This window comes from Andrographis paniculata, unplaced genomic scaffold (genome assembly GCF_009805555.1).
Source record: "Andrographis paniculata isolate CXL003 unplaced genomic scaffold, ASM980555v1 Contig55END, whole genome shotgun sequence".
Taxonomy (NCBI): domain Eukaryota; kingdom Viridiplantae; phylum Streptophyta; class Magnoliopsida; order Lamiales; family Acanthaceae; genus Andrographis; species Andrographis paniculata.
In genome coordinates this window covers 1,761,923-1,781,721 of record NW_026137590.1, presented here as the reverse complement: position 1 = coordinate 1,781,721, position 19,799 = coordinate 1,761,923, and the positions used below count along the sequence as shown (strand labels likewise).

At 27.6% G+C, this 19,799-nt stretch overlaps 2 protein-coding genes across 2 annotated transcripts; one reads left to right on the top strand and one right to left on the bottom strand.

Moving 5' to 3' along the window:
* Positions 1 to 3,789: 3,789 nt before the first annotated feature.
* LOC127256134 (protein HOTHEAD-like) lies at positions 3,790 to 8,074 on the top strand. Its single transcript, XM_051281975.1, has 5 exons — positions 3,790 to 3,894; positions 4,019 to 4,654; positions 6,480 to 6,871; positions 6,946 to 7,484; positions 7,845 to 8,074. The coding sequence occupies exons 1-5, from the start codon at positions 3,825 to 3,827 to the stop codon at positions 7,876 to 7,878; spliced, it is 1,671 nt and encodes a 556-aa protein (XP_051137932.1). The 5' UTR covers positions 3,790 to 3,824; the 3' UTR covers positions 7,879 to 8,074.
* A 4,988-nt stretch (positions 8,075 to 13,062) lies between these two features.
* Positions 13,063 to 15,478, bottom strand: LOC127256371 (protein HOTHEAD-like). Its single transcript, XM_051282349.1, has 4 exons — positions 15,374 to 15,478; positions 14,651 to 15,295; positions 13,888 to 14,276; positions 13,063 to 13,771 (listed from the first exon to the last, which is right to left on the bottom strand). The coding sequence occupies exons 1-4, from the start codon at positions 15,447 to 15,449 to the stop codon at positions 13,193 to 13,195; spliced, it is 1,689 nt and encodes a 562-aa protein (XP_051138306.1). The 5' UTR covers positions 15,450 to 15,478; the 3' UTR covers positions 13,063 to 13,192.
* Between the last annotated feature and the right edge of the window lie 4,321 nt (positions 15,479 to 19,799).

Here is a 19,799-nt window from a genome sequence, read left to right as displayed (position 1 = left end):
AATAAATGCAATTAGATTAAAAAAAAAATAGCTTTAATAATTTACATACAATTAACAATTGTAATAATAAAATTCTTAATATAAACAATAAATCAAAATTTTTCGAATTTGATTGTTGGTAGGGATGATTTCATATTGCATACCAAAATTTATATCGCATATCGTATAACATACCAATTTTTTTTGTATGGTATTCTACCGTACTAAGATATTGTACTAATAATTTGGTATACCGAATCTATTGATGAAAAAAATATCGAATTACTAAAATAAGCATGTACCGAACAAAAAAATACCGAAAATACAAAATTTTGGTATAATAACAATCTCGGTGTATCGAAAATTTTGGTACAATAACAATATACAATTGAGAGAAAATTGCAAAAAGAAAAAATATCATCCACATATACTCAATTATAACTATCATATATTTATTTCGCTGACAAAATATATCGTTTGCAAAATTGTCATTTCTGTCTTACACCCAAGCATCATGTTCACACGACGGTTATTCCACGCGCAACCGGATGACATAAATGATGACTTTTGTAAATGTGTGAGATATATTTTTTTAACAACATAAATTAAAGAAAAAAAATGATAATTTGATATAGAAAGGTTATTTTTTACAAAGTTTCCTGCCGTTTGACCTTTTCAATATATATCGAAATTAAATAAAAAAATTTAGGTATTTCGTATATATTAAATTTTTGGAACGGCATCGATATATTTTCTTAACATGTCTTGATATACTGTATAGAACCATCTCTAATTGAATTGCATGTACGGTATCAAAATATAATATTTTACATCAAAATATCGAAAGTAAAATAATACTGTATAATTTAAAGAATATATTAGAAAATTAATACTTTTAGAATCAATATACTGAATTATAAAGATATATATATATTAATACATGGAATACTAAAATATCAAAATTCTATATGATACTTTGGGTATATAATACCAAAAATACTAAAAGTATATACAATTACCGTACTGAAAAAGTTCGATATCATATCATACTACATCAAAATTTACGATATACAATAATTTTTTATATTTTTGTTATTTTTTCATATGATATATGCTTTATTTGAGCAATTTGATATTTTCCACTCTTAGTTGTTAATAGCGATAAATGAATTATTTTTTATTTTTGTGAAACATACAAATAAAATTTATATTGAAATCTCACTGTTAACTAATTTTTCAACTATAAAATATCAAATCAAACATTAATTTTTTATATTATATTAAAATTTTATTTAGAATTCAAAATATCATATAAATATCTATTTATATTATATTCATTTTAATTTTTATTATTCAAAATTCTAACTCAATTTCTAAATTTCCAATCAACTAAATAATAAAAGTTAAGGGTATCAATAATTTAATAAAATATCATTAAATTTTTTATTTTAATTATTATCTACCAATTATTACTTCATCCGACCACTACCAAAATATATATATTTCTATTTTAGTATATTCAATTACAAAATAATTATTTAAAAAATACTTTACTTTTTTTTTTTCCCTACAAATACCCTTACCTTACTGTCAAATAATTACTTTTACACCAAAATGCAAGTATACAGACTAATTTGTATTTTAAATTTTATTATTACCAACTTCAAATTTACATCCACACTAATCCGAATAAATAAATAAATAAAATAATTTTTTAAGACAACGATATATAAAAAAGAGATCTACAGAAATTAGATATTTTGGTAATCTCATATATAGTTTTTTTTTTTTTTTGTTATTTTACAATACAAATGATTATCTTTATATTTTTTTTCAATGTTCAAATACTTTTCGTAGATGTTCTACGATTCATATTCTAATATTAACTTCCTAAATTCAACACCCAAATATGATTATTTTCAGTCAGACAAATTACTCCAACAATAAATCGACAATGTTATTCGTATGATAATTCGATTCCAATATCGAATTATATATGGCTATCCGTGGCCAAACTTCAGCGAATTCAACTGGGCAGATTATGACGATGATGATTATAGCCATTCGTGATTATATCATTACAATTTAGTTGCTCTATTATCTCAGTGTCACTACCATAGCTCGTCGAAAGGGTAAAAAAAAATCACGATTGGGCCATTTGGACCTATCATTGCTATAATTGTTACACTTCCGGTCTTAACAAAAGTAAATCAATTTTTATTTTCATTTATGCTATAATACATATATAAATATAATTGTTAACTTAATCTCAAACCTAAACATCTATTTTTGGCACAGTGACAAAACCACTTTATGCTTCTGTGGTCGTTGGCTTTCAAAAACAACAACTCTGAACTTGCTGGTTAAGTCCAATCATGCAGTCCTTATGTCGCTTCAAGTTTGGTGGCTGCTCAAAGGCAAAATGGACATCTCGAATTTGTCCTTTTGTGATCAGAACTGATTTGATACAACATCATTCATTGGTTGGATCAAAGAGAATTTAATTCATGTCATTTCATGGCTGATGTGGTTGTGTTTTACATTGCTTAGAGATTTGTGGGAAGTGGTGTGAGAGTGATTTTGAGAGATTGGGTAGTAAGAGAATTATTGTGTTTATCCTTTCAACCATTTCCCTTCCACCTCCATGTACTAAGTGAGTGTTTTACACTGTATTCCTGCCGGAGAAACTTGGAGATTGAAGGAAGATCGGAGTTGCAATCCGGAGAACATTCGAACTCTGTGCAGCCCTGCTATATGTCAGTTGTTAGTACGCGTTTGTAACAACTTATGCCTGTGGAGGAAATTTCCTAGGTAATTAATGTGTAGTTTGGGTTGGTGGAGGTTTGAGTGCTTTGTTATTAATATAATGGACATCTCCTGAATTAGTATCCCCCGGATGTAGGATGGTTTATATCCGAACCAGGTAAACAAATACCTTGTCATTTATTGTGTTGAAATTCTTTCATTTATTTCATTGACAAGTCGGTGTTATAACTGTGATATAACTACGCTTCGAGAGTTGGCCCAAATTGGATAAGTGTACGAGGATTTATTGGAGTAGTACTTATTTCCATCCCAACAATAATATTTTTATTGAAAACATCATGTTAAATAATTATGCCAACTATTTCCAACCTTAACCAAACTCCTAACTTACTTCCGAACAAACCCTATAAGGTTCTTTTTATTTATATTTTCAACTATATTTGCATTAATTACATATAATCGTAGATATAAATATTTTTTCAAAGTATTACCTAGAATACTTGTTCATTTTGTATACGATTTTAGGATTTATTTTATCCATTGTGTTGAATATAATATTTTGTGATCAAGATAATAGGAGTATATTTTAATGATAACATAAATGTTAGTCAATAAATTGAACAGCATTCAAATTAAAAATAGCATTTTTTTTCATTTATTTTTGTTTACATAGTATATTTTGAAAATTTTGATAATATTTATCAATAATATCTTCTTCTTTTTTCAAAAAATATCATATAAATTGCCTAATTCCACACTTAAAACATTATCGCAAAGTGTCAATATTTCAATATTAAACTCTTATCTAAATGGAACTCTATACGTTATTTCAAGAATAACACTAAATATTTAATTGTCATATAAAAAACATTGAACCAAATATATATTTCTATTCAAATTATAATATATCCAAAACCTGAAATAAAACAAACACTAAACTTATTTGAAATACACATTTCCTTTTCAAATTATTATTACTCAAAACAAGAAATAAAACAAACACGTAACTTATTGAAGCTAAATTTCCTCTCTATATATAGATGATCAAATGCTTACAAAAAATATAACTAAACTTAAAAATGGGGTTTCTTATTGTGCCTGTTTTAATAGGTGTTTTCTTCCTTACTGATTTTGGCTTTGCAGAAAAGGGTCTGTTCAATTGTCACTCTAATTAAATTTTTTTTAAAAAAAAAAATTCAATTAATAAAATAATTATTACTCACTCGCGCCGTGAAAATTAGTTACATTTCCTTTGTTTATCTTACATTTGCAGCTCCATATTCTTTCGTGAGAGAAGGTACATCGGCGGCGCCGAGAGAGTACTACGACTACATAATTGTCGGCGGCGGCACCGCCGGAGTGCCGCTTGCGGCGACACTCTCGGCCGCGGCGAAAGTCTTGATTGTCGAGAGAGGCGGACAGCCTTACGGAAACCCGTCGGTAACCACCATAGAAGGTTTCGGACAGGTTGTAACGGACTTGTCGCCGACCTCCCCGGCGCAGAGGTTCATAACGGCCGACGGAGTTTTCAACAACCGGCCGCGGATTTTGGGCGGCGGCAGCGCCGTTAACGGCGGATTTTACACGCGCGCCGAGCCGGAGTTTATTAGTCGGTTAGGACTTGACCCGCAGCTGGTGGAGGCGTCGTATAGGTGGGTGGAGGATAAGATAGTTTTCCGGCCGCTTGTCCGGCAATGGCAGTCCGCGTTCCGAGGGGGGCTGGTGGAGGCCGGGGTGGTTCCGGACAGGGGATTTACGTACGAGCATTTGATCGGGACGAAAGTTGGGGGGACAATTTTTGATGAGAATGGGACGAGGCATAGTGCAGCTGATTTATTGGAGTATGCGAATTCGAACAACATTGTTGTTTATTTGAATTCGACTGTGCAGAGGATCATGTTTCGACCAGGTAAGGTTAATTTGTGAATTAGTTGTTGGAATATTGCTAAATTATTTAAGGACTTCGGGTTATTGTATTTAACTGACCGTCTCACCTACAAATTTAAGTATTTAGGATTGCATGTTATTTATTTATCTACAAATAGGATTCAGCCAATACAACCCCTCACATGCAAATAGGATATACGCCATCATACCAAATTTGCCCGTACACGACAACAAACGGGGATGGTGAAACTTAAACCCGAAATTTATGGCTTCGATATCCAGTTATAAAGGATCCGAGATTTCAATTTAAAATCAATTGGCTGTTGAATGGAATAGTCTTTCATCTTTATAAACTAAGAGAGTCCCAACACTCTATCGAGCTGATATTATTTCAAAATAAAAAAAATAAATAAAAATATAGATGTGTGTTTTGAATTGATATATTTGTTGTGATGAAAATTCTATCTTGTGTTTTTTCTTTTTTTGTTTATTATATTTTGTGTCATCTGTCTCTATAATTTCATGTATGAGACTATATTGTGTTGTCCATCGCGTGCTATTTGTATTATAATGTGTCTGATTTTGAGTGTAGATTTAAACAGCAAAAATTTTGAATTAAAATAGTTATATAATATAAAAAATAAAAAATATGTATTAGATTTGATATTGTTTAGAAAAAATTTGTGATGAATAAATAATAAAGTTTTCTTAAAATCCTATAAACAAACACACCCTTAACATAATTTTTGTCTCACTTTTTTTTTTTAAATATAGTGTGTTGTATATATTTGTGTGGTGTATTCTTTGTCTATATATATTTATTGCCAATTCATATGTTAATTTTTGTATTATATTAATGTAAATTAACGTGATTATTGTCTTTTTAGGTTTGCAATAGGTGTTAATTGTATTGAATTTTATTTATCAGCAAAATAATTACCCTATTTAAGGGTAGACTATTTACACACATAATGTTAATATAAAATTTGCATAGAACATTGATTTTTAGCAACGGGAACTGTAATACACCTGTAGATAGCCTTCGAAGATCGACGGCGTTTTCTCTTTAATTTTTTGGACTAGAAATTTATTAGGAATGAGCAAAACATTTAAATTCGAAGATCTGATCCGAATCAAATCGAAATTTAAAATTAGGTTGGATTTTCGATTGGTTCGAATTGACTACATTATAAATTTCAGAATTTTGGTTCCGATTAGTATACTAAAAATCTGAACCAATCTGAAATATAATATTTTAATATATTTTATTATTTATTGAATATTTTAATGAAAATAAGAAACTCTAAATTATTAATTATATTTTAATACACTTATTTATTTAATGTTATAAGCCAATTATAAAAATATAAAATTAAATTTTAAAAAAATAATAAATAATTTAGAGTTTTGAATTATTTCGAATTTTTCGATTTGGTTTAAATTTTTTAATTCAAAATTGAACTATCTCAGATTGGTTCAGATTAATTTTGTTAAAACATTCAAAATTTTGAATCAGATTCAAATTTTTTCAAATCTGAACCGAAATTTCGAACGCTCATCCTTAAATTTTATTATATTTATTTCTATATAATATAATGTTACATGCATAACAGACACTTCATATTTACTTCACTTCTTAAACAATATTTGAGGGGAAAACAAAAAGCATCTAGGACATCTATTTTATTTCTTTAATAAAATATAATATTAAATATTTTACAATAATTATTTTTATTAATACAATATTATATGTCTAAAAAAAAAATAAAAAATAAGTATACTTATAAAATACTAGAAATACAGTACTTTTATATATTAAAGTTTTTATAAAATATATATATATGCAGGCGTAAAGCCGAGAGCCATTGGAGTAGTCTTCAAAGACTCTGCTGGTGCCCTACATGAGGCAATATTAAACAATGGGTCATCCAATGAAGTAATTGTATCGTCTGGTACATTAGGCAGCCCACCTCTACTGATGATGAGCGGTATTGGGCCGCTCCGACAGCTTCAGGCCCAGAAAATACCAATAGTATTAAGACAACCATTCGTGGGCCAAAATATGGTCGACAATCCTTTCAATGAAGTTACATTTCCTTCTCGTAGGAAATTGGAAATATCTTTGCTCGAAGTTGTCGGAATAGCCAATACTACCAATTATCTCGAATCGATCAGTTTACCCTTGAACTTGTCCGCGCTTAGGGAGTTGGGCCTAGAAATCGCCCGAATCAATAATAAGGTCTGCGCCCAATTTTAATATAATACTAATATACTTTCCGTAAGCATTAATCAGATTGTATAAAAAAATTTCAGTCACTGACTCTTTTCGAAATTCCGAGTAACATCTCGGTACCGGACGGAGTAAACTTTACGACGCCGTTTGAAGCGGGACAATTGTTGGAGACATTTCGGAAGCCTTTCTCGAAGGGCTATATCGAGCTTGAAAATCGAGATCCTGATAGGACTCAAAGGGTGACATTCAACTACTTTAAAGACCGTAGGGATATCGCAACTTGTGTCGAAGGCCTTAAGATCATCGAAAGGGTTACGGAGTCTAATTCGCTATCATCATTCCGATACCCTTCAACGACATTTATGACTTACCAAGCATTGACATTGGCATATCCCACCAACTTGAACTTTCGGCGCACTTCGTCGTTGTACAACCGCGATGAATTTTGTGTGGATTCCGTTAGGACGACGTGGAATTACCATGGAGGGTGCCAGGTGGGTAGGGTTGTCGACCGGAACTACAGGGTCATCGGCGTCGATGATTTGCGTGTTATCGATGCATCCACGTTTGATCAGTCTCCGGGAACTAATCCTCAAGCCACAATTATGATGCTTGGCAGGTAATTCATCTGCTTCTCACACGTATACTCTATTATCACTTTTGTCATATATTTTGTTGACAAAATATATCCCACATGCTTGCAAAAGTCGATATTTCTATTCTTTGGCCGCGCGTAACGGCGCGTGGTGTGAATGTCACGCGCGAGCAAAGGAAATAAATAGCGACTTTTGTAAATATGTGAGATATATTTTGCCAGCGAGATAAATACATAATAAAAGTGATAATAGAGTATTAGTGTGAAATATTTTTTGCAATTTTCTCTTATTTATTATTTATTTTTTTGTCAAATTTAGTGTATTATATATACAATTACTTATTGATGATTCTAAGTTACTACATAATTTTTCCATGTTTACAGGTATATGGGAGAGAAAATTCTCCAAGAGCGATAGAACTAATATGTATTGCAATGGAAATGCTTGCTAATGAGCATATGAAATATAGTTTAATGAACACGTGCTATATAGATTATTAGCACGTGGGGCTTGTTCTATTTTATGTGTTCTAAAACTTGTGTGTTGAAGTGAGTTATATGTTCTGTGTTAATAAATCTTGTGTTGAAGTGAGTTATAATATGTGTTATTGAAATTGATTTCAATACTATTATAATATACTTTAAATAATATAAATCAAATAATTTTAAAACTTTCGAGTTTAGTATGTGGCTAGTGTTACGAATTTCTAGAATTTCGATACTTTATTATATAATATATTTAATATTTAAATAGTACGAAAATTCTAAGTTTGTTATGTGACCATCGAAGTGTCTCAAAAATTACGTATTCCTATTATACAATATTTTTAAAATTTAAAAAATATGAAAATTTCAAGGAAAGCCCAAAGGAACGCAAAGGAAAGTTCGTCGATCTCATGGAGGATTTCTAGAATAGGTTGAACTAATAGAGTGCACGATCAAATTGCGAGAAGACCCCTCGAGCTGGTGATGTCAAGACTGTCAAAGCTCCGACTAACGCGAACCATGTATGGCAGATTTATGAAACGACGGCTTCTAAAATGAATTTGAATTAAATAAAAATGAATTTTCAAATACCTTATGAGTTTTAAATTCATTATTACCTAAACAATTGTTTTCACTATCAGAATTTATTAATGTCTTTGGAAAAATTACTTTAAAATTTAAAAAGGTTTAAAGGCAAATTAATTTTGACTTTGGAATTTATTTTAAAATTATACTTGAGGAGAAAAATTCGTTGTCATTTATATTGTTTCGAATTTTCCGAAACTATTTCGAAAAGCTTCCGAATTTTCGAAGCCATATATATTAGAGTGATAGAGCGTGAGAAGCAATTATTAATTTTATTAAATAAATATATAATGGCCTCGAAATTTTGGAGGCAATTATTAATTTTATTTTTTAAAATAAATCAATATGTAATCAGCCGCTACGACTATCTGCCACTGCCCCGTCGCTGGAGAAGAAGAAGAAGAAAGCAGGACTGCCCACAGCCACTTAGTATTTTTTATTTTTTGAATGAATTTTATTTTTTCTTTTTTTTTATTATTTTTTTTTATGGAGATATGATAAATCGTGCTGCTGTAAAAAAAATAAATAAATAATATTTTTATTAAATTTTTAGTGAGTAAATAAAATATATATAAAAAAATAAAAAAATAAATAGATTGAAATATATTCTATCTTGTCTTTTCTAAATATATTCTTTAACCAAGTTATTTCAAAATAAAAAATAATAATAAAAAAAATCACATTAACTTTAAATAAGTTTATTTAAGTATTGATTTGTTCACTTTCTGTGTTTTTTTTTTTTAAAAAAAATAATTCTTTAGAGATCACTACAAGAAAATATCATTTTTGTAACAGGATTTTTTCGTCTTTAAATTCACTTTTTCCGTTACTAATGATATTAGAGACGGAATTAATGATGGAATTACATTAGCTACGTGATCTTTAATGACGGAATTCCGTTACAAATATACTATTTTTTTTGTAGTAGATATTATTAAAAAATATAATATATAAAATATATTTTATTTATTCACTAAAAGTCAATTATTCAATTCAAAATATTATTTTTAATATTATTAATACAATTTTTCATATATAATACTCCCTCCGTCCAATTTCTATTGTCCTAAAGTATATTGCACGGTTTTTTAGGTGATTGTCTTTTTGTTACGAATTGACAAATTTGCCCTTAATTGTATAGTAGAGATTAAAAGTAATAAATGAATGAAGGGTAAAAATGTAAAATTTGTGTTTAGAAAAAAATAGGACAATAGTTGTTGGGCGTTCCAAATAGAAAAATAGAACATTAATTTGTGGACGGAGAGAGTATAAAAAAGAAAACAAGGTGAACTAACTTATTATTTCAGTTATGTTTCATGTACAAATTCTTGACACTTAAAATATTTTCTAATGATTCGTTATGTGTGATTGAATGTTTTATACACTAATATAAATTTTTATTTAACTATTCTTATTAATATTTTTATATTATAGAATGATTAGTGTGCTAATTGTAGTTAATTATTATAAAATTTTAAATGAGAATGAAAATCGAACGTAATATTTTAAATATAATATATTTTCAACAGAGAGATTTAGATAAGAAAAATAAATATTGAATTTAATACTTTATTAAATATATATCTAATAAATAATACAAAGTCGTCGTCACGGTGTTTATTAACATTTAATTTGTAGATGTTAGTGCAGAATTATTGTTTTATTTCTTTGACGCCCGTGATAGTCACATGGGTAATTTGAATTAAAATCACCTACAATTAAAACTTACTCTTTTGTAGGTTTTGAATTTAATTTTTATTTTTTTAAAAAAATAATTTAAAGAATTATACCAAATACTTATTTTTAATTTTTATGTTAAAACAATGTTTTTACATTTAAATGCATTACATCAATATATTTATATAAAATTAAATAATTATTTAAATCAAGAATTGATTATTTTCAAATCAAAACTCAACACTTAAACCCATTAAAAAAAAAGGGGGTAATTTATATAATAACTCTTTATATTTTAGTAAAAATGCACAAAATCTTATGTATTTTATTTATTGCGTGAAACCCTTTGTGTTAATGTAAAACTTGCACAAAACATCCTTCTTGTCCAAAACTGATATTTGATTTTAAATAAAGACCTAAATTATACAAGTTTAATACAAATAAAAAGTGCAAAATATTTTAAATAATTTTTTGAATAAAATAAATAAATAAATAATTTATTAATCCTTAATTTTATAGTTTTTGAAAACAAATTGTTATTTGATTTTTATAAAATTATAAAAATAAATAATGGTAAATTATTTATTTATTTATTTTATTTAAAAAAATTATTTAAAATATTTTACGTTTTTTATTTGTATAAAACTTACGTAATTTACGTGATCAGTTTTGGACAAGGAGGGTATTTCGTGAATAAAACACATGATGTTATGTGCATTTTTACTAAAACACAAGGGTATATTATATAATTTACCTTAAAAAAAAATAAAACACACACACACAATTACACAATATATATACTCCCTCCGTCTTATAACAAAGTATCCATTTTTCATTTTAGCCTGTCCCATAATAAAATATTCATTTTTTTTTAGTAACTGTACTATTTACCTACCATTATAAATACCCTTACAACTTACAATATATTACACAAATATCATTACTTTTATATCACACATTTTAGACATTTCTGCTTTATTCCTACTACATCTCAATATAATATTAATCTTTCTAAAACTCCGTGCAAAAACTAAAAGGATATATAACTATGGGACGGAGGGAGTATATATAAATATTACGAAAATAAAAGTAAAATACATTTAAAAAAAACAAAGGTCAAGGCCCGTTTATAATATGTGGATAAAAAATAACGAAGCTAAGTCTTCAATTAGTTTGGCTTTAATTAATTTGCCTAACTATGTGTTAAGATTCTTACAAATGGGTACATAGTTTGGCTTTGATTAATTTGCAATTAAAGCACAATTATTTCCATATACACCTAGGGTGTGTTTGTTTGGTTTTTTATTTCAAAAACAAAAAAATAAATTACTATTCAACATGTATAATTTCAATAAAAATATAATTTTTTTATAGATAAAATATTACATCAATATATTATTTAAATCAACGTTTTTTTAAGATTAATTTCGAATCATAACCAAATAAAATAATATTGTACATGTCCATTAAATATTAATATACTCATTTGTTTTTTATGTGTTCATTAAGGGCAACATAAATATAAATTAAAAGTAGATGTCGAAGTAAATTTTATTTTATATGGATTAATTTCTATAAAAATATTAGTTTCTTTTTTATTTTCATAAAATATTTTTAGATATTGTAAAATTGAAAGTATTCTAAACTATCATTTTTTTTAAAAAAGAAAATGACATGTTATGTATTCTACTAAGCCTTTATAATTTATTTTACATGTAATATCTAAATTATTTTATTATTTTTTATATAATTATAATATATATAGATATAAATAAATATAATTTCATTTAAAATAAATTATACTCTATAATTTATTTTAAAAATCCATCTTAGGAGGTTGTTTGGTGTGTAGGGTGAGATTGATAACGCCCTATGCAAAAATGGTTATTTGCTTAATTACAAATTATTTTCTTTGTTAAAAAGTACAAAGGGAAAAATTACAAATGAAGTTTTTTTTTTTTTTTACTTTTTATTTTTATGTTGGCGTGTTATTTTTGTACTTGTTATTAATTGAACTTAATATTATATATATATATATATATAAAAGAGTAATTTAATTTTTATAAAAAAATTGTGATAATTCTATAATTAAAGAAAAAAAATCAAAATAAACAAAATCATTTGTATTTTAGTTTTTTTTTATATGAAATAGTTATATAATTTGATGTATATCAAGGATAAGTTAGAAATTGTATAATAATACTCCCTCCTTCCCAAAACAAAATATCTATTTTTCATTTTAGTCCGTCCCATAACAAAATATCCACTTCATTTTTTAGTAATTGTACTATCTACCTACATTACAAATATCCTTACAACTTATAATATATTACATAAATGTCATTACCTTTATATCATACATACTAATAAAATTATTTTAGTCATTTTTACTTTATTCCTACTATATCTCAATATAATACTAATATTTCTAAAACTACGTGTAAAAAGCAAATGGATACTTCTTCGGATGAAGTAATAATAATAATAGAAATCATACACCCTCCGTCTCAATTTAAAATATCTCTTTTGTTTTCTGTAGTAGATTGAAAAATAATTATATTTTATTAATTAATGAAAATATTTAAGATGATTATGACATTTTTATCCTTCCCAAAAAAAAATGGTGAATACTTTTGTAAATGTTATGAATATTTTGATATTTATATATAAATTATTTTTATTATAATAAAAAATAGATATTTTTTAGTAGGACAAAGAAAAATAATAGAAAGAGTACATCAAATAGTATAAAACAAACCTATATATATTACAAGATTCATGGCCTTATCTTACAAAATATATCTTCAAAGCATAAATTTAACTTATAAATCTCTAAAAAGTCTAAATTCATTCTTTTAAGCAACTTTTATTTGTTTTGTTATAATTTAATACATCATGTTCTCTTATAAAATATCACATTGAACTGAAAGAAAAATTACAAATACAAATAATACAAACCAAATACACAAATTTATATTCATGCATCAATTATCGATATTTTGTAGAATATTTTGTCCCATATACCTTCCAAGCATCATGACGGTTGCTTGAGGGTTAGTTCCGGGGGAGATACTAAACGTCGAACCATCGATGACACGCAAAGCATCCACACCAATAACTCGAAAGTCACGATCGACAACTTCGCCCACTCGGCACCCTCCGTGGTAATGCCAAATGGTCATCACATTGTCGATACAATATTGCTCCAATGAATATATGGCTCTTAGGGTTTTTCTTCTAAGATTGTTCGGGATAGTCAATGTTAATGCTCTTAAGCTTTGGAATGTGGCGAAGGGGGGCCGAAACGATGACATAGCCCTCGACTCCACAACTCTTCCGATGATCTCCATACCCTTAACACACCTCTCAAGATCTCTACGATCTTTAAAATAATTGAATGTCACTTTTGGATTCTCGTTTGGATCGAGACTCGTTAGCTCCATATACCCTTTTGAGAAAGGCCCTTTTGTCTTCTCTCCGATTACTCCGACCGGAATATTAGAAGAGATATTTAATCCCGGGATTATCAGATTTTCTGGAAGTATAAACGGAGGAGGGACTGTCTGAAATATAAATATGATGAATTAAACAACCAAGTATTATATAACTTATTTAATTCTAGATGAATATTAAATAGTATTTGAAAATTAACGAAGAAAAAATAATTTAGATATTAAACCTGATTAGCTAATTTCGAGAATATTTGAACTATCGTAGAAGGCGATAATTCAATAAGTCCACTAGCTGATTCGATGTAGCTTCCGACTTCAGTTATTCCTACTGTTTGAACTAACGATGTTTCAACGGGCCTAGATGAAGGAATTACGATTGTATTCAATGGGTTGTCGGCCAAATTTTGCCCGACAAATGGTTGATCCAATAACACGGGTATCCCGTGGCCTTTGAGTTGTTGTGCCGGTCCAATACCGCTCAACATTAACAATTGTGGACTGCCCAATGCCCCGGCCGATAGTATGATCTCATTTTCTGGCGCACCGCGTAAGTAGGCTATGTGTATGTTGCCTATTTCGTCCTTAAATTCGACTCCATAGGCTTTTCTTGTTTGACCTAGTTCACCATGATAGAATAAATATTTGAAATAATCTAAACCATCGAGACACAATCAAACAAATTCTATATTTTGATTCGATGTAAAGAGTATTTGGTATCAAGAGTTCGCTTTTTTCGTATATATATATTTTTTAATATACATTTTTTATGTTTTTCAACGAAATATTTGTTGTTCATAGTTATATGTAACCAGTACATTTTTCTAAACCAAATAGTTCGGATCTATTTAAATATAAACAAAATAAATATGTAATATAATATTTTTTTAAAAAAATCATAAACAGCAAAAAAATCTAAAAATTAACAAAATCCATAAACAAACACAACTTTCCAATTCCGAAGTTGATTAATTTGAGAGTGTGAATAGTGACCTGTAGTGGATACGTTGATCAATATTTTTTGGACAGTCGAGTGAAGGTAAACCCTAATTCTTGTCGGATCTGCGTATTCTAGAAGCTCCGCCGCGCTGTGTCGGTTTCCGTTTTCGTCGTATATTACGCCGCCGATTTTCGTGCCGACCAGGTGGTCGTACGTAAATCCCCTATCCGGCGCCACCCCGGCCTCCAGCAGACCGTCGCGGACGGCCGCCTGCCACTGCCGCACCCGCGGCCGGAACACCACCTTCTCTTCGACCCAACGGTATGACTCGGCCGACCGGTTCCGGTCCAGACCGGCCTGCTCGATAAACTCCGGTTCGGCGCGCGTGTAGAACCCGGCGTTGATGGCGGTGCCGCCGCCTAAGATGCGGGCGCGGTGGTTCAAGACGCCGTCGGTGGAGAAAAAGGGCTGCGCCGCCGATGCCGGCGAGAAGTTCAGCAGCGTCGGTATGAAGGCGTTTATGTTGGCCACCTGTGGGTTGTTGTACGGCTGCCCGCCTCTCTCTAATAGTACGACTTTTGCGGCGGCGGAGAGGGTGGCGGCGAGTGCGCAGCCGGCGGCTCCGCCGCCGACGACTATGTAGTCGTAGAAGTCGGTCGCCGGCGCCGTCGTTGCTTCTTTTGCGAAGGAATATGGAGCTGATCGTTGTTGTAAAAGATTAGCTAAATTAATATATATATATATTATTTAATTTTGAAATAGGAGAGTGAAATTACCTTTTTCTGCAAAAGAGATCGCAATAGAGAAGTAGAAAGCCCCAAGTGCAATGGAAAACCACATTCCAAAACCCATATATAATTATTGATCGATTTTCGAGCTCAAAAAAAATGTGGTTTAGGCAATTTAATTAGTTACTTATATACAAGTATTTATAGATATATATAGTGAGAGGAAATTATGCAATCTATAATTAATGATGGATTTAGAGTGAGTACAGTCGAATTGAGATTAAGTTTATTTAATTAATATTTGATTTATAATTTAATATATAAGATTAAAAAAAAATTAATATACATGTAGACATTAAAAAATAAATGTCTAAACAATGAGAACCGATTTATAATATATTTAGTAAAAATTGTATTTATAAAAATAATACAATTTTTTGTCTATAATATATATTTAATTATTTTAATAAAATATATACTCCATCTATCGTAACTTAATTGACCATTTTCATTAATAATACGGTATTTAAGATAATACTAATATAATTAATTAATAATATTGAGCTCTTATGATATTAATTTATTAAAATTTATGTAATTAATAATATTACTAATTTTAGAAATATATATAATTATAAATTTTGAATATGTATTTAAATATTTTAAAAATTATATTGTTGTAAAAAATATATTCAATATGAATATTACTTTTTAGAGAATAAAATATCTTATAATATAAATAAATGAAAAAATATGTGTATTTAGTTGTAATTAATATAAATTAATTTAATAAAACAAATGGAATTTTAAATATAAATAAAAATATTTGTTAATTAAAAAAAATAAAGATCAAAATATTTTGAATGAATTTTACGTGTAAAAAATTATAAATTTAAATAAATTAATTTATATTTATTAATTATATTTAAAATTGACAAAGAGAAATCACAATCCCAAACCAATTTGCCCACAAACACAAATTATGTAGTAATAAATTGGACAAAGCAAATTCTCCCATATATGAAAGAAACCCCAGAATTTATGACACCAATCTTGAATGGAATAAAAAACATATAAAGCAAGAAAATAAAAAACACACGATATTTACGTGGAAAACCTCTCTAAATCGAAAAAGAAAAAATTCGATCTCCACCATACAGAATTTGGAGATACGTTTTGAAAAGTTACCATTCAAATTTCAAATCAATCCGACCACGGGCGACTTCTAAATCGCAATTTTTCTGAACCTTGGCAAATGAAAAATCTTTTTTGAAAATCATGGCAAATAAAGTGTGTTTGTTTGGAAGTTTGGATTTTAAGTTGGGATTTGAATAGTAAAAATTTTGAATTTGAACAGTTATATGATGTGATATAAATAGGCGTTATGTGATGTTTTGAATGTAAAATTAATTTTTAGTGTAATATAAAAAAATTAAAAAAAATAGGCGTTTGATTTGATATTTTAAAAAAAAAAAAATAGAATAAATAGTGTATTTAAAATCTAATCCTCCGAACAAACATAGAAATTGGGCCTCTAAAATTGAGCTTATACACATAGGAGGAAAAAATAAAAGCCCAACCCTAATTAAGGCAAATTAATATAATAACAATTAGCACTAATCAACATAATAATCATTTACTAAAATAAAATATAGTAATAAGAATAGTTAAATAAAATTTTCTATTGGTATATAATATATATGACACATAGAAAATCATTAGAAAATATTTAAGTGTCCGTCAAAAGGATGTACCTTAAACACATTCAAATAATATTAAAATAAATTTATTAGTGTGAATCCACGCGGACAAATAATAAAAATAATAACTTTTACAAATATATAAAATATATTTTGTCAAAAAAATAAATAAAAAACAAAAATAGAATAAAATATAGGTGGAGAATATTCTTTACATTTTTCTTCGTAAGAATTGGATAAAAGGAAAAACAAATATATCAATTTTACCAATTAGCCCATATTGCAATGGTTATTATTTTGTTTTCATTTTAGTTACTTTCTCAATTATTTATTTATTTATTTATTTATTTTTAAGTAAGGCTTATTTTAAATCTTTTATTTATATATATCTAATAAATAAACAATAATGTTATATAAATTTAAAATTTCTTTAAAATATATTTATTTATATTAATTTTGTTTGGTAAAATGTGCTTAGAATCTGTTTTTACTTATAAAAAATTTGGTTTTGAATAATAAAATTTTGATTTGAAATAATGTTTGATTGGATGATTTGAATATAAATTTAAATTAATAAAATAAATAAAAAATAAGCGTTTAATTTGATTTATTTTAAAAAAAAAAATTGAAATTGTAAAATCCGATCAAAAGTTACTACAAGCAAACAAATGAACTTGTACAACCTTCCACCGTTGAGATATTTTGAAAAATTGATTAGAAAATATGTTTAATTCGTGTATACGTAATGTGATGTGTTTTTCTTTTAACATAATTTTTTTATTTGAATTTTGTATTTAAAAATAATAATAATACTTCATTCGTCTCAAATCAAAGAGACTTTTTGAGTTTTATAATAAATTAAAAAATAATAGTATTTTATTAGTCAGTAGAAAGCGTGTAAGAGTTTTCGATAGTTTTGTCCTTTGACTTTATATATATAGTAAAATTGTATGTGTAATAATATTTTTTGTAATTTAAGTACAAGTTAAGAATATCTTGGTATTAATATATGATTAATTTTTCTAAAATAAGAAAGTGATATTTTAAATGGGACAAAAAAATAATAAAAATGGGTACTTTGAATTGAAACGAATAGAATATATATATTTTTTTTTATAAAATATCTCATCAAATATTATTTCAATATTAATCAGATTCTCCAAACCAAATCCAAAAAAAAAAAACACCCATATATGTGCTCAAAGTATGATAATAATTTTTTTTTTATGATGTGAAAACCCGCAACTGCTATCCGAAAGTGGGTCACTGGATAAACTGTCGGTCGAACCTAATACCCTGCAAATTAGACTCGATATCCAAGTCACACTAGACGAATCATGTGTGGCAGATGACCTGGAGGTGTCGGATGTTTGAACCCATAACTTCACGATCATAAGTCCACCCCCATACGTAAGAAATGACCTAGTGGTATGGAGATGAATTTATAATCGTGGGGTTATTAGTTCAAGCTACGATGCCTCCAAATCTTGCCGTAAATATTTATAAAGAAAATAGCACATATTATTATAATATATAACACAAAAATTTTAATAATAAATTATATAATTATATGTAACAAAATATAATTATGATTTAACACAATTATATATTCACTTACTTCACACTGCAAATGCTAATGCAATATATATATTATATCATATCATATTATATAATTATATATAACACAATATATATTAATTACGGCACTAACATATAGCTCACACAACATATATTTCTATATAATAAAATATATGTTATCTGTTTTGTGATGATTGGCTGATTATTTTAAACTAATGTGCTAACATATAATGTATTATATATCTTTTGATAATTTTCTAATTACTTCAAGTTAGTTTATTAATTCATCTATCTAATTAAGTGATTTGTTGGGCAGTTAATCTGCCTAAACACAAGGAAAAATGTAAGAGTTACACCTCTTATTGAATTTTGTTTTTTCATTATTCATCAATCTTTTTAAAATATCATATTTAAATTTTACATTTTTTAGTTAAAATAACACATAAATAAATTTTTTTTAAAAAAAAAATCTATTACATATCCAATATTTATTTTTTATTATATTTTTATTAAAAACAATAAAAAAAAAAAACTCAACACATTGAAAAGGATTGGGATCAGCTGCTGATCCAGTCAAGATAATCAACAATATTTTATATATACCTCAATATATTTATAATATAATATATATATATATAATATTATAACTCAACATATCTTATCTTATAACAAAACATATATGCTAAGATATATATAAACATATACAAATCACTCTTATAAAATATACTGATCACGTCAAATCAGCATCATTCTTACTAGTGTTTGTCTTGAGGATTTGATTTTAAATACACTATTCATTCCATTTTTTTCCCCAAAAATATCAAATCAAACATCTATTTTTTATTTTTTATATTATACTAAAAATCAATTTTACATTTAAAATATCACATGAACACTTATTTATATAACATCATACAACTATTCAAATTCAAAATTTTTACTATTCAAATCCCAAGTCAAAATCCAAAACCCCAAACAAACACACCCTTTTAAGTATTTCTAAATCGTAGCATTCACATCTCTTTTACATTGGGTTTTCGTGTTCATTTAAATAGCAAATTTAGTGAACTAATCTACAATACCAAATTACCTAACTTCCATTACTATTCTGAACTAACTTCACACACACACACACATATATATATATATGTATAGAGAGAGAGAGAGAGAGAGAGAGAGTATAGTTTGTAGATGAT

Bases quoted from the DNA above. Each gene is read 5' to 3' on its own strand.
- LOC127256134 (XM_051281975.1), top strand. From the start codon at position 3,825: ATGGGGTTTCTTATTGTGCCTGTTTTAATAGGTGTTTTCTTCCTTACT. The intron at 3,895-4,018 runs GTCTGTTCAATT...TTACATTTGCAG, and splicing joins TTTTGGCTTTGCAGAAAAGG to CTCCATATTCTTTCGTGAGA. The intron at 6,872-6,945 runs GTCTGCGCCCAA...AAAAAATTTCAG, and splicing joins TCGCCCGAATCAATAATAAG to TCACTGACTCTTTTCGAAAT.
- LOC127256371 (XM_051282349.1), bottom strand. From the start codon at position 15,449: ATGGGTTTTGGAATGTGGTTTTCCATTGCACTTGGGGCTTTCTACTTC. The intron at 15,296-15,373 runs GTAATTTCACTC...AACAACGATCAG, and splicing joins GATCTCTTTTGCAGAAAAAG to CTCCATATTCCTTCGCAAAA. The intron at 14,277-14,650 runs GTCACTATTCAC...ATGGTGAACTAG, and splicing joins GATCAACGTATCCACTACAG to GTCAAACAAGAAAAGCCTAT.